This window comes from Thamnophis sirtalis, unplaced genomic scaffold (genome assembly GCF_051295495.1).
Source record: "Thamnophis sirtalis isolate CommonGarterSnake01/CBP01778 unplaced genomic scaffold, rThaSir2_p1.2 scaffold_3, whole genome shotgun sequence".
NCBI lineage: Eukaryota > Metazoa > Chordata > Lepidosauria > Squamata > Natricidae > Thamnophis > Thamnophis sirtalis.
Window position 1 is genome coordinate 17452149 of NW_028261383.1, and position 13479 is coordinate 17465627.

General features: G+C 42.7%; 1 protein-coding gene across 1 annotated transcript; it reads right to left on the bottom strand.

The window, feature by feature from the left end:
- Positions 1-1052: 1052 nt before the first annotated feature.
- On the bottom strand, positions 1053-9055 carry LOC106555308 (uncharacterized). Its single transcript, XM_087711369.1, has 6 exons — positions 8633-9055; positions 7933-8533; positions 7583-7697; positions 7400-7467; positions 5003-5132; positions 1053-4035 (listed from the first exon to the last, which is right to left on the bottom strand). Exons 2-6 carry the CDS (start codon positions 8344-8346, stop codon positions 1586-1588), a joined length of 3177 nt encoding a protein of 1058 aa, XP_087567495.1. The 5' UTR covers positions 8347-8533; positions 8633-9055; the 3' UTR covers positions 1053-1585.
- Between the last annotated feature and the right edge of the window lie 4424 nt (positions 9056-13479).

The window sequence follows — 13479 nt, forward strand, 5'->3', positions numbered from 1 at the left end:
ACAGAAGCCATTTAATGGGCTCTATCCCACCCTAGCCTCCCCAGATCCCCTGACAGAACTAGGTCTTCAACACCTTTTGGAAGAGTGCTTGAGTATGGGCCATTCTAATCTCTGAGGGGGATGATGTTCCTGAGAGGGAGCCACCACGGAGAAGGCCATTCTTCTGGACCTCACCAGATGTCTCTCCAAGGGATGGGACCTGCAGCCCCTGCCTCCCCACTGGTGGGTCGGGCAAATGTAGCCAGAGACCATCCTTCAGATAACCTGGTCCCAAGCCATGAAGGGCTTTAAAGGTTGCAACCAGAACCTTGAATTGCATTTCGAAGCAAATTGGCAACCAATGTAGCTCCTGCAGGAGGCGTGATACATGTGCATACCGGGGCCTGCACAAAACCATGCAGGCCGCAACATGGGCAGACTCGTGGGGAGGGGGCTCCTTCCCTCTGTGGTTCACTCATCTTCTTACCTCTAGCCGACTGCGCTGACTTTGTCCTTAAAGGCTACTGCTCCGCGCCTTTTGATCTTTCTTGGGCACAGAAAAAAGGGACCTTGTGAAGAGACTGAGCCTGCTATTGAACTTGCAAGCCGAGAGGCTTCTTTTCCACCCAGCTGCTGGCACAGGGTGCCAAAAAGACCTCCGGTTGCTGCCATCTTCACGCATGCACAGCTTTCTTCCCACCCGCTAGAGAACTCTTTGGCGCCCTGCGGCCAGATAGAAAAGAAGCCTCTGATCCTCCAGAACCAAAAGGCAGCTGAGAGGCTTCTTTGCCAGCCAGCTGCTTCCCAGCTCAGGTCAGCTTGCCGTCCAACAGACCTGAGCAGCAAGCAGGGGACTAGTTCGGGAGCGTGGCCAGCCTGCCTGTACTTCTGGTTTGGAGAGCCAGCCCCAATTTTTACTACTAATTCTACCAAATCGCTTCAAACCAGTAGGAAATTTGAAATTTAATAAAATTTGTATGCCACCCAATCCCGTAGGAACCCACCTCTAGGCCCACAACCTGTCAAGTAGCAATCACATTCAGAAAAACACACAGGTAATTGATTCAGCAAGATTCATTAACTTCTCTTTATATAACACATGAAGTAAATATACAATACTGAAAGCAGGTTTTCCAATGTGGTAGTAAACACAAGCAAACACAGGTAGAAGGGTTTCAGTTTCAGTTCACAGCAGCAGACTAGTTTAGAGCCCCACACAGACTCAGAGCTGCAGAGCTAAGCTATGCCCTGGCTCCAAACTGTTTCAGGTTTCATTGGCTGACCTTGTTACTAAGCAGTCCATGAATATATCTACACTGACATTAAATGTCATTGTGTTGGATTCCACCTTGTCTCATTTGGATCAGAAAGGCACAATATGCATACACATAAAAATCTATAGAAACAAGGTGGGACAATGGTTAGAATGCAGTACTACAGGCTAATTGCCAACAGCCAGGAGTTCAATCCTGACCCGCTCATAATTGATTCAGCCTTTCATGGTTTTGAGGTCAGTAACATGAGGAGCCAGATTGCTAGGGACCATATATTGACTTTGTAAACTGCTCAGATAATGCTGTAAAGCATTGTGGAGTGGTGTATAAGTCTAAGTGGAATTGCTACTGCTAAATGGTTTCTCCCGAGTGTGGATCCTTTTATGAGAAGTAAGACTACCATTATGAGCAAAGGTCTTTCCACATTCCATGCATTTATAGGGCTTTTCTCCTGTGTGGAGCTTCTTGTGGGAAGCAAGATAACTGCGTTGAGCAAAGGTCTTCCCACACTCAATGCATTTATATGGTTTCTCCCCTGTGTGGCTCATCTTATGGCAAGTGAGATAATACTTCCGAGCAAATGTCTTTCCACACTCCATGCATTTATATGGTTTCTCCCCTGTGTGGATCTTCTTATGGGAAATAAGACTACCTCTTTGAGCAAAGGTCTTTCCACATTCCATGCATTTATATGGCTTCTCCTCTGTGTGGATATTTTTGTGCATAGTAAGTCTACTGCTCAGAACAAAACTCTTTCCACACTCCATGCATTTATAGGGCTTTTCTTCTGAATGGATCTTTTTATGGGAAGCAAGATAACTGCGTTGAGCAAAGGTCTTTCCACACTCAATACATTTATATGGTTTCTCTTCTGTGTGGAGCACTTTGTGAATGGTAAGTTCATATTTATGAGTAAAGCTTTTCCCACACTGCATGCATTTATATGATTTCTTCCCTGTGTGGATCATCTTATGGGAAATAAGATCACCTCTTCGAGCAAAGGTCTTATCACATTCCATGCATTTATATGGCTTTTCCCCTGTGTGGACCTTTTTGTGCATAGTTAGTCTACTGATCAGAGCAAAACTCTTTCCGCACTCCGTGCATTTATAGGGCTTTTCTCCTGTGTGGAGCTTTTTATGGGAAGCAAGATATCTGCGTTGAGCAAAGGTCTTTCCACACTCAATGCATTTATATGGTTTCTCTCCTGTATGGATCATCTTATGGTAAGCAAGATAACTGTGTTGTGCAAAGATCTTTCCACACTCCATGCATTTAGATGAGTTCTCCCCTGTGTGGATCTTTTTGTGGATAGTAAGTCCACTGCTTAGAACAAAGGTCTTTCCACACTCCATGCATTTATAGGGCTTTTCTCCCGTGTGGATCTTTTTATGGGAAGCAAGATAACTGCGTTGAGCAAAGGTCTTTCCACACTCAGTGCATTTATATGGTTTCTCTCCTGTGTGGATCATCTTATGGTAAGCAAGATAACTGTGTTGTGCAAAACTCTTTCCACACTCCATGCATTTATATGGTTTCTCTCCTGTATGTATACTTTTGTGTCTTCTGAGAACACTGCTCACAGCAAAAGTCTTTCCACACTCCGTGCATTTAAATGGCTTTTCCCCCATGTGGATATTTTTGTGGATAGTTAGTCTACTGCTCAGAGCAAAGGTCTTTCCACACTCCATGCATTTATATGGTTTCTCCTCTGTATGTATCATTTTGTGTATTCTGAGTCCACTGCTATGAGTAAAGGTTTTTCCACACTCCATGCATTTATATGGTTTCTCTCCTGTGTGGAGCTTTTTGTGGATAGCAAGTCCACTGTTGTGAGCAAAGGTCTTTCCACATTCCATGCATTTATATGGTTTCTCTCCTGTATGGATCATCTTATGGGAAATAAGATTTCCACTTTGAGCAAAGGTCTTTCCACAATCCATGCATTTATATGGTTTGTCTCCTGTGTGGAGCTTTTTGTGGACACTAAGACCACTGCTATAAGTAAAGGTTTTCCCACACTGCATGCATTTATACGGCTTCCCCCCTGTGTGGATGATCTTATGGGAAATAAGATTATCTCTTCGAACAAAGGTCTTCCCACAATCCACACATTTATAGGGCTTCTCTCCTGTGTGGGTCATCTTATGTGAAATAAGATGATTTTGTCGAGCAAAGGTCTTTCCACACTCTAGGCATTTAAATGGCTTTTTCCCTCCGTGGATCATTTTGTGGATAGTAAGTCCATTACTATATGTAAAGGCCTTTCCACACTCCATGCATTTATACGGCTTTTCTCCTGTGTGGATCTTTTTATGGGAAGCAAGGTAATGGCTATGAGCAAAGGTCTTTCCACACTCCATGCATTTATATGGTTTATCACCTGAGTGGATCCTTTTATGGAAAATAAGATTACTATATGTTCTGAACGTGTTACCACACACTCTGCATTTGAATAGCTTCTCCCCAGTGTGAATCCTTTCATGGGAAGTAAGTTGCCTGCTTGTTCTAAAACATTTTCCACATTCCAAACATTTATAAAGCTTCTCTTTTTTGTCAATCACTTTTTGAGTTGTAAGGAAATTATATGGTTTCTCCTGTTGGGCAAGAAAATCTTGCATTGGAGCATCAGTGGAAGATGAGCTTTCCTGATTCCAATCATTTGACTGGTTTCTGTCATGGGTTTGTAATTCCATTTGAATTCCGAACTTCTGCATTCCATCTTTAGCATTGATCACTTGGAACTGTTCACAGGAATCATGATTCTCCTGCCCATTATTACCTTCAAAGCAAAAGAGAAATGAAAATGATAAGAAGGTTCGAGAAAAAGATCAAACTGTAGAAATTCAAGTGGATTACTTTTTGAGTTTCTTCAAAATTCCACTTGGTTGTATGTTTGCATGCTTATAATTGTGTGATACAAACATGAGGATTTCTATATTCATGAGTCATGAAGGATTTGGAATTATCTAGAAGTCATTTCTTTGTTTACAATTTTTTATTTATATATGCAAATCTCACTCAAAGTGCAAGATCACGCGAAATGAACTAGTGTTAGATTTTGCAGTAGTGATTTTGTGTATCTCTCACTACTTTAGGCCCCTGTTTTCTGCAAATGCACCAAAGCAGACAAAGGAACTGATGGCTCGCTACATACTCACAACATAAGTCTTGGCGGGGTGGGATGGGGATATAGGTAGGGTGAATGTTGTTCCAGAGCCTGTGCTGTCCTTCCTAAGTGTGAATGATGGGTGTGGTTCTCCAACATTCGTACTTGGGGGTTGGCTAGATCTTAACTTGGAAGGGTCACTTAGTGAACTGTCGTAACTCGTGGATTACGTGTACCCTAGGATGCTCTGAGTCAAACTTCATGAGGCCTTTGTTCTTGAATTGTTTTGGGAGAATGCTCTTCCGTGGCCTGAGTATGAAAGTTCTGTTCTCACACAATTTCAGAGGACAAATGACAACAGCCTTCTTACATGACCTCCAGAGGACACATAAAAGCACCCCTCGTTCTTCTCAGCCTCCACAGATAAGTTCAAAGAGAAATGGAAGAATACACATAAGAAATGGCCCCAAACCATCTAAGCAAAGAGACAGTGACTCTTTCCTTCCTTGGACTACCAAAAGGCCAGATACTTTCCTTCTCTCTCCCAGGAGACGATATCAGATTAGTCATTTTTTAATTATAAACTAATTATAATCCTCTCTTCTTGAACTCTCTGATTGGGGACTTAGAAAACTCTTACCGAGAGAGACCACGGTCCTGTGATTCTCAAGCATGACTTCTGAATGCAGCATTTTTTGTGCAGGATCCAGCTGAGACCATTCCTCCTCAGAGAAATACACAGCAACTTCCTCAAAGGACACCAGACTCCCCTGAACACATTAGAAAGAACAGAACAGGAGGATTTGCAAGATCTGTTCATAGCAATAGCAATAGCAGTAAGACTTATATACCGCTTCATAGGGCTTTCAGCCCTCTCTAAGCGGTGTATAGAGTCAGCATATTGCCCCCAACAATCCGGGTCCTCATTTTACCCACCTCGGAAGGATTGAAGGCTGAGTCAACCTTGAGCCGGTGAGATTTGAACAGCCGAACTGCTTTCATCAATTATTTAGACAAGGGGATAGAAGGGGAACTTATCAAATTTGCAGACAAGACTAAATTGACAGAAATCCCAACACACCACAAGATAGGCTCAAGATACAGAAGGATTGAGAGATTGGCACCTTCTATAACAAAATAAAATTCAATGGTGAGAAATGTAATGTGCTATTTTTAGGAAAGAAAAACTAAATGCACTGGCATAGAATAGGTGATACTTGGCTCAGAAATAGTAAGTGGAACAGGGATTTTGGGAGTCCTAGTGGACAGTCACTTAAATGGGAGCTAGCAGTGCACTACAGTTGCCAAAAAACCAAAAAACCCCAACAGAATAATAGGCTGCATTAAGAGGGGAATAGAATCAAGATCACATGAAGTGTTAGTACCACTTCATAATACCTTGGTAAGACCACACTGGTTGCAGGAATTGGACATGTCTAGTTTAATGAAAAGAAGGACTAGGGGGACATGATAGTGTTCCAATATCTAAGGGGCAGCCACAAATAAGAGGAAGACAACCTATTCTCCAAAGCACCTGAAGGTGGGACAAGAAGTAATGGATGGAGTCTAATCAAGGAGAAACCAACTTACAACTAAAGAGAAATTTCCTGGCAGTGAGAACAATTAATCAGTGGAATGACTTGCCTCCAGAAGTTGTAGATGCTCTAACACTGGAGGTGTTTAAGAAGAAATTGAACAGCCATATATATGAAACTAGCTAGATACCCATCATCCGCTACGAAACTATGTGATCAGTCTTGATAAATTGAAACTTAGCTTGAAAATTAATGCGTAGCTTTGATCGGCCTCTCGTCTCCCCTTCTTTCCCTCAAGCTTGCCCCACAGAGGCCTCTCCTATCTTATCCCCTTGTCTCCCCCAGTCTAACTCCTTAGCATCAGAGTGTGTTAATAATAATGTGAGATATACTAATTATCTGATGGTCATTTCAAAAAATCCTTTCTTAGTGAGCACCTAGAAGCCAAGAGGACTATATGTGCCTAATTTCAGGTTTCTAGGCTTTATGGTTCTGGAGATTTCATGATGATGCATGAGTGGTATTTCACTTTTATAGCTGTGTGTCACACATGTGTCACACAGATAGATGATAGATAGATAGATGTTATGTTATAGGGCTTCCTGTCTGAGCAGGGGATTAGAAGACTTCTAAAATCCTTACCAACTCTTATTCTTTTCCATTGTTCCAAAATTTCCAAACCAAAGATATAGCTGTGCGTCACACATGTCCTAATTTTAGGTAAGAAAATTGACAATTCTGAAAATTTCTTTGACTGAAGAAGTATTTGGAAAAAGTTTTATCAAGTTCATTTATTATGCAAAACTTTCAGGGACTTTCGGTAAAGTAATCCCACTTCTGGATCAACTGATCTACTGCTTTGTCTGTCGTTGATTGATCTAGTAGTCCGATCCATTGGCTGAATGGAAGGAAACAAAGAAGAGAAAATTCCCTGGGAAAGTCATTTCTCAGCCTTTGCAAAATGGGAATGTTTGATCTCCTAATCGAGGCACAAATCAGAGGATTGGGAATTATTTTGTTGCCCCGGATTACATTGCCAATCCCTTTGGATTTTAACAGTCTGCTTCATTTTTTAATAGGATTTGCTTATTTTTGAACTATGGTTTATAAATAAGAGGTATTTTTAATGGTAATGTGGCCATGTGAGTATTTGGTTATTTTTCATTAGCCCTGCACAATTCCAAATCAAAGAATTACAAGAAGAATGGCTCTCAAGCAGTTACTACCACAGTGATACATTTATTCCCATTTCTTCAAGGAGTTGTTAAAAATTGTTTCTTGTAAACTCAAAGTTGGAGGAGTACCTAGCAGAACAAGATAACCAAAGGAAGCTATGCTGGCTGACAGCAACTTGAACCTGCTATTGTGATGTCCATGTTGTGAAAAAACACAAAAAAGTAATCTAGGCCGAACAGGGGGGGGGGGAATAAGAGAGAGCACTCTGGACACCCGCTTGATTTCCTGAAGGAAGAATACAAATTAATAACTTTTCCCTTCCTTACTTGACTTGGATGTTCAACTGCTGTTAGATCTCCGTCATAAAAACCAGAAAACTTCATTCTTTGTTTCTCTGTAAGAATAAACAATTTCAAAATGAATAATTAACAAAATAGGAGGAGGTATTGTACAGAAGAGAAGAGATAGCAAAGTTAAGACAGATGGGTAATCGGAGGATCTTTCATTACTTCCTGAGGTGTCCTGACTTTGATCTTCCCAAGGGATCCTCCTGAAAAATAGCTGCGGAGTGGGATTTGATGGATTCTTCTTTCCCTCAGGATCTCTGATCTCCATAGTGCAGCCCTTCAAACAGGAGGAAAGAAGCAGAATTAATGTACATCACATGACGTAAAGTGGATTCTTATATTCGGAACACAACCTGAAAGCCCCCAATAACCATTAGTGTTGTTGAGTGAGAAAACAATGGAACAATGTCCTACAAGAATTCGAGGAATATTGCATATATTATGAATTTCAGAAGTTTGGGAAAAAGGGTGAAGTGTTCAAACATATTCTCTATTCCCTTCCTGTCTCTCACCTGCAACTTGTCCTGCTCCTTCTGCTTCTCTGCCTGGCTCAGGAGGAAGCCTTCAGCCAGGGCCACTGCCTGGGAGCTGCTCTCTGCTCCACACTCCCGCACCCAGCTCTCCATCTCTGGGGGCAGAAGGAACAGGAACTGCTCCAGAACCACCAGGTCCAGCATCTGGGCTTTGGTGTGCTTTTCTGGTCTCAGCCATCGTCTGCAAAAGTCATGGAGTGACCTGCAAAGTCCTCGAGGACCATCAGCCTCCCGGTACTGGATGAAGTTCCTGGGCTGAACTTCTGAAGAGCGGATCGTTTCCCCCTCCAGGATCTTCTGCTCAATCCTTATCCAGAGCTTCCCCCTCTTCCCAGGCTGAACAGCTGAAGGGCCTTTTCCACTTCCCTCCTTGGCAAAAGGTTGTGTCTCCATCCTTTCTCTGTCCTGCAGAGCAACTCCAAATGGGTCGAAGGATTCTGGTAGGTCTCCAGATGCCTTTTCCTTCACGGGGCCATTTCTGGTGTCCCAGGACGGATCCCTGCAAGTTATTCCGCTCTTTTTTCCCCCCAAGATAAAAGTTTGGCTTGCAAAGATTTCAAAGGGATTCGAGTTTCTGTATCTGAGATGGACGGAAAAAGAAAAGCCAAGAATCAGAAAGTGGAATTCAACCACTGAACAACCTTCAGCCAACCTGCCATGACCCTCAAGCGGCTCATACCAGCACAGAGCCGTGAAGGAGGCAACTGGAGCGGCCGCCCCGCTTCTCTCCCTCTCCGGAGACAGGATCGGGACCTCTAGTGCGAATCCTGCCTCTTCCCCGTCCGGCTTCTCTCCTCTCCTGCCGACCCTCCCCTCACTCGGGCTCTTTCCCGGGCACATGTAAGGAAAGGGAGCCCCGTAGCAACGCCGCCTTCCTGGCATCGCCGCTTCTTCCGCTTTCCCTACATGGAGAGGGTGGATGTGCAACATGGGACCCGGGAAGAGGCCCCCTCCTCAATCGCAGCACGTCTGCATCTCCCTCCGCCAGACTCACCCGCAGCCTCTCCCCCTCCTGCGGAACCCCAGGGGTTAAGGAGAGCGTGTGTGGCGCCCTAGAGCGGCAAGCATTTATGATGTCACTTCCTTCGGAGACGCCTATGGAAAGGCAGCTAGATGTTCGCCCTCCAGTGAAGCAATGGGGAAGCGCCCGGATTTCCCTTCTCTTGGAGGAGGGCGCCCCCCTGTGGATTTGCCGCAAAGTGCCAGGATTTTAGAAAGGGCAGGAAAGAGGAGCGCGTCTGAGGGGAGGGGAGAGGCCGGGTGTGATGGGCGAGGCCGGGTGTGATGGGCTTGGAAGTAGGGGGAAAGGCCCCTCTCAAGGGGTCCCTGCCCATCACCGCCACCCTGGACAAAAAGAAAAAAGAAAACCAGTTCCAAAATGGAGGAAAACTTGAAATCTCTGGATATTCCGAAAATTTTACCTCATAACGAGGCTCTTTAATTGAGAAACGAAGAGGAGAAATGGGGTTTTCATCTCTGAGTGGTGGGGTCATAAAATTAAGAAAGGAAGATGGTGGAAAAGGAATATCAATCTAAACTATGATGGGGAAAATCATTTTTACATAGAGATTGAGTAGGAAATTCACCTCAAGAAATGGGACTAGGAAGCTTAAGTCCTTTGGAGAATTTAAGGCAGGGATATATCATTAGACCATAAATGAAAAGAGAAAATGAAAAGAGAAAATGAAAAGATTCCATTATGTTTGGCGTCGAAAATGACATACAAAGAGTTTAGCTACAGTGAGCGAAACAAGGAATTTAAAAGGATGGAAAAGGGGTTAAAATTCATTTAAAACCAAGGGAAGTAACCTTTGAATTTTATGTATCAATTTTTTTTTCCTGCAGTTTGACACAGAAAGTTTAATAATAAATACTTTTTTAAAATTGTCCAGAGATTTAAAACAGCGGCTAAGTGTCACTTGTAATACGAAAGGAGGGAAAAGAAAGGGAGAAAAAACAGTGACTGCCCAAGAAGATTGTGGCTAAGATGATTTGAACCGGAAACATTTAAAACAACAAAAGAGAAAGACATGGAGAAAACAGGACATTTTTCACTGAGTGGATTTGGAACTTTTGGCTTTTGAAAACTTTGACAATTTATTGATTTGACTGTCTTTGGGATCGTAAAAGCCATCTACTGGAGGAAAGAAAGTACAGCAACATCTAGAAACAAAGTACAGTGGAAAAACTCAATCTTAAATGCAGGAAAGATAAGTGGAAGATTTTCTAAGGAGTGTACAGTCATTTCTTGTACGACTGAGAAAGAAAGTTAAAAACCTTGAAAAGAGCTGCTTTACTTTGGAATTGGATACTACAGCTGGGAAAATTCGGATATAAGAGGGAGACTTAATTAAGCGTGGTAAAATATAAAAACATTAAAAACTTGTCAAATTTGAAGATGGAGTGTGGGATGTATGAAGAGTTACTCGAAATGTTAAAAAATGCACGTAAAACACTAAAAGGTATTAAAGAACCAGAAAAATCACCACATGGTTTGAGGTCCTGAACAGAAAAGGGGGATCGCATGCTTCCAGATGTTGGGTGAAGGGGAAAAGAGGGAGAAGAACGGACTTGCTGTTGTTTTTTTACTCCGTTCCTCCCCACCTCTCTGTTTCCTGTTCCTGTGTAAGAAATGTATTCTGATTTGTTGACAGACTGCCATGGGGCCATGCAGGGCAACTCTTTTAGGTTGTGCTCAACTTGAGTGCTCAACTTGAGTCCAAGTTTGGTTGAGCATTGCTTTTTCCCAGGTACCCTGTGGTGAGATGGGTAAAGGGCTAATACTATCATGCCTTAATCCCATCACCCTGGAGCTGAGGGGTTGGATCTTTGTTATGTAGAATAGACTGGTCTAATCTTTTTTAATGGTCCATTAACAATGGTGGGGCTATTAAGAGGCTGTTTCCTGACTAAAAACATGTTTCTCCATTTCTTATCGACGGAAATATAATAGCCAGCCTTTTCAATATTTCCCAGGATATTTCATTTTTCTACGAGAAGGGTGGTTGATAACTTCCTACACTAGGGAGGGTTATCCAAATAATGCATAGAGGAATGATAGAGAAAATCCAGAAAAAAAAGATATAATACATATAAAATAAAAAAAGGAACTCGAGTAGGGGATAGAAGGATAGAGAAAAGGACACTTTCACAGTATTTTTGAACTAGATTTCAGGTAATCTCTTTTTTTTTTTTTTTTGAGCAGGTGTAAAATCTTACTTTTCTCCATTTTGTCGGATTCAACCTGGTCTCAATTGGAACTGAAAGGCACCATATGCATACAGATAAAAATCTATAGAGAATGTTTGGGTCAGTGGTTAGAATGCAGTACTATAGGCTAATTGCTCACAAACAGGAGTTTGATTCTGACAGGCTCATGGTTGATTCAGCTTTCATCCTTCTGAGGTGGGTAAAATGAGGACCCAGATCGCTGGGGAGCATATGATGACTTTGTAAACTGCTCAGAGTGTGCTGTAAAACATTGTGAAATGGTATATAAGTCTAAGTGGAATTGGTATTGCTATATAGTTTCTCCCAAGCATGGATCCTTTGATGAGAAGTAAGATTACTATTCTGAGCAAACTCTTTCCACATTCCCTGCATTTATATGGTTTCTCTCCTCTGTGGGTTTTGTTATGGCAAGTAAGACCATACTTTCCACACTTCATGTGTTTATATGGCTTCTGCCCTGTGTGGATCATCTTATGTAAAATAAGATTACTTTTTCGAGCAAAGGTCTTTCCATACTCCATGCATTTAAATGGCTTCTCTCCTTGCTGTTCTCTTTTTGTACTGTTAGGTAGCTGCTATAAGCAAAAGTCTTTCCACATCCCATGCATTTATATGTGTAGATCCTCTTATGGGATATAAGATTACCTCTTCCAGCAAAGGTCTTTTAACACTCCATGCATTTAAATGGCTTCTCCCCTACGTAGATCATCTTATGGGAAATAAGATGACCACTTTGAGTAAATGTCTTTCCACAATCCATGCATTTATACAGCTTCTCCCCTGTGTGGATCATTTTATGGCGAATAAAACTACTTCCTTGAGCAAAGGACTGGTGGCTCACTACCTCCTTGGAACCGAAATCCCAGCAGGGTAGGGACTGGACACTAAAACATAAGAACAGCTGCAGGAACTGGGTATGTCTAGTTTAATGAAAAAAAGGACTAGGGGAGACATGATAGCAGTGTTCCAATATCTCAGGGGTTGCCACAAAGAAGAGGGAATCAAACTATTCTCCAAGGCACCTGAGGGTAGAACAAGAAGCAACGGGTGGAAACTGATCAAGGAGAGAAGCAACTTAGAACGGAGGATAAATTTCCTGACAGAACAATTAATCAGTGGAACAGAAGTTGCCTCCAGAAGTTGTGAATGCCCCAACACTGGAAGTCTTTAAGAAGATGTTGGATAGCCATATGTCTGGAACGGTATAGGGTTTCCTGCCTAGGCAGGGGGTTGGACTAGAAGACCTCCAAGGTCCCTTCCAACTCTGCTATTGTATATGGGAACTCCATTGTTGCTATTCGTTCTGCTTAGAAAGTCTTTGCTGAGCTGTGGCTTCTTCTTTGTTCTCAGAAATTAAACAGGCCTTTAAGGCCTCCAAATGTAATTCCTGCTCTGGTTTACACTCAAATACTGCAGAAACTATGTCCCATGTTTCATCCAGACTGTTTAACACCAGCAGCACCCTCTGAGATTCAGGAATCTTCACGCCACACTGTTCTAACTCAACAAATAGGGTCTCCATGTGTACAAAATTCTGTTCCACAGATTGTTCTGGTTGCGGACAGGCTCTGTATAATTTTCTTGATAATTGCACAACATTGCATGTTGATACACTCACACGCACACTTCTCAACTTCAGCCAGACTTCCTGTGCTGTTGTTAAATTAGCCATATTGCTAAATTGTTCATCTTCCAAACTTAAGATGATACAGGCCATTGCTTTATCATGCTGCCTGTGATCTGCAGCTGCTAATGGCCCATGGGGTGGATTAACAATATCCCAGAGCTTCTTAGCCTTCAGGAAACATTCCCTCTTTGCAGCCCAAATGATATAATTTTTCTGTCCCAAACAAGACAGAGAGCTGTCCTTAATTTCAACAGTAGCCATCCTTCAAGCCCTCTGCCTGGTTTCTCTTTTAACACAGGCTGTCCCTTAGCTTAATTACAGTTCAGTATTTCTGTGTGGTCTTGGCAGGGGTGGGTTTCAAATTTTTTTACTACAGGTTCAGTGTGCAGATGGGGCATGTGACTGAGTGAGCGTGGCCAACTTGACATCACACAGGCACACTCAGTCACATGACCCCACCACCAAACCATGCCCACCAAAATGATGCTGAAAAGTTTTGAGGAGGGGGGAGGGCGTGCCAGGCTGGATTAAAAAAAAAAAAAGATGGCGAAGAGCCCCGGCCTGGTGCTTGCTTCTTCTTCTGACTCGGGGAGAGGCAGCTTGTCCAAGCCGGGATCTATTTCTCTCCTTCCTTGGGTGGATCTGGTGGGAGGATGGGAGGAGCAGGC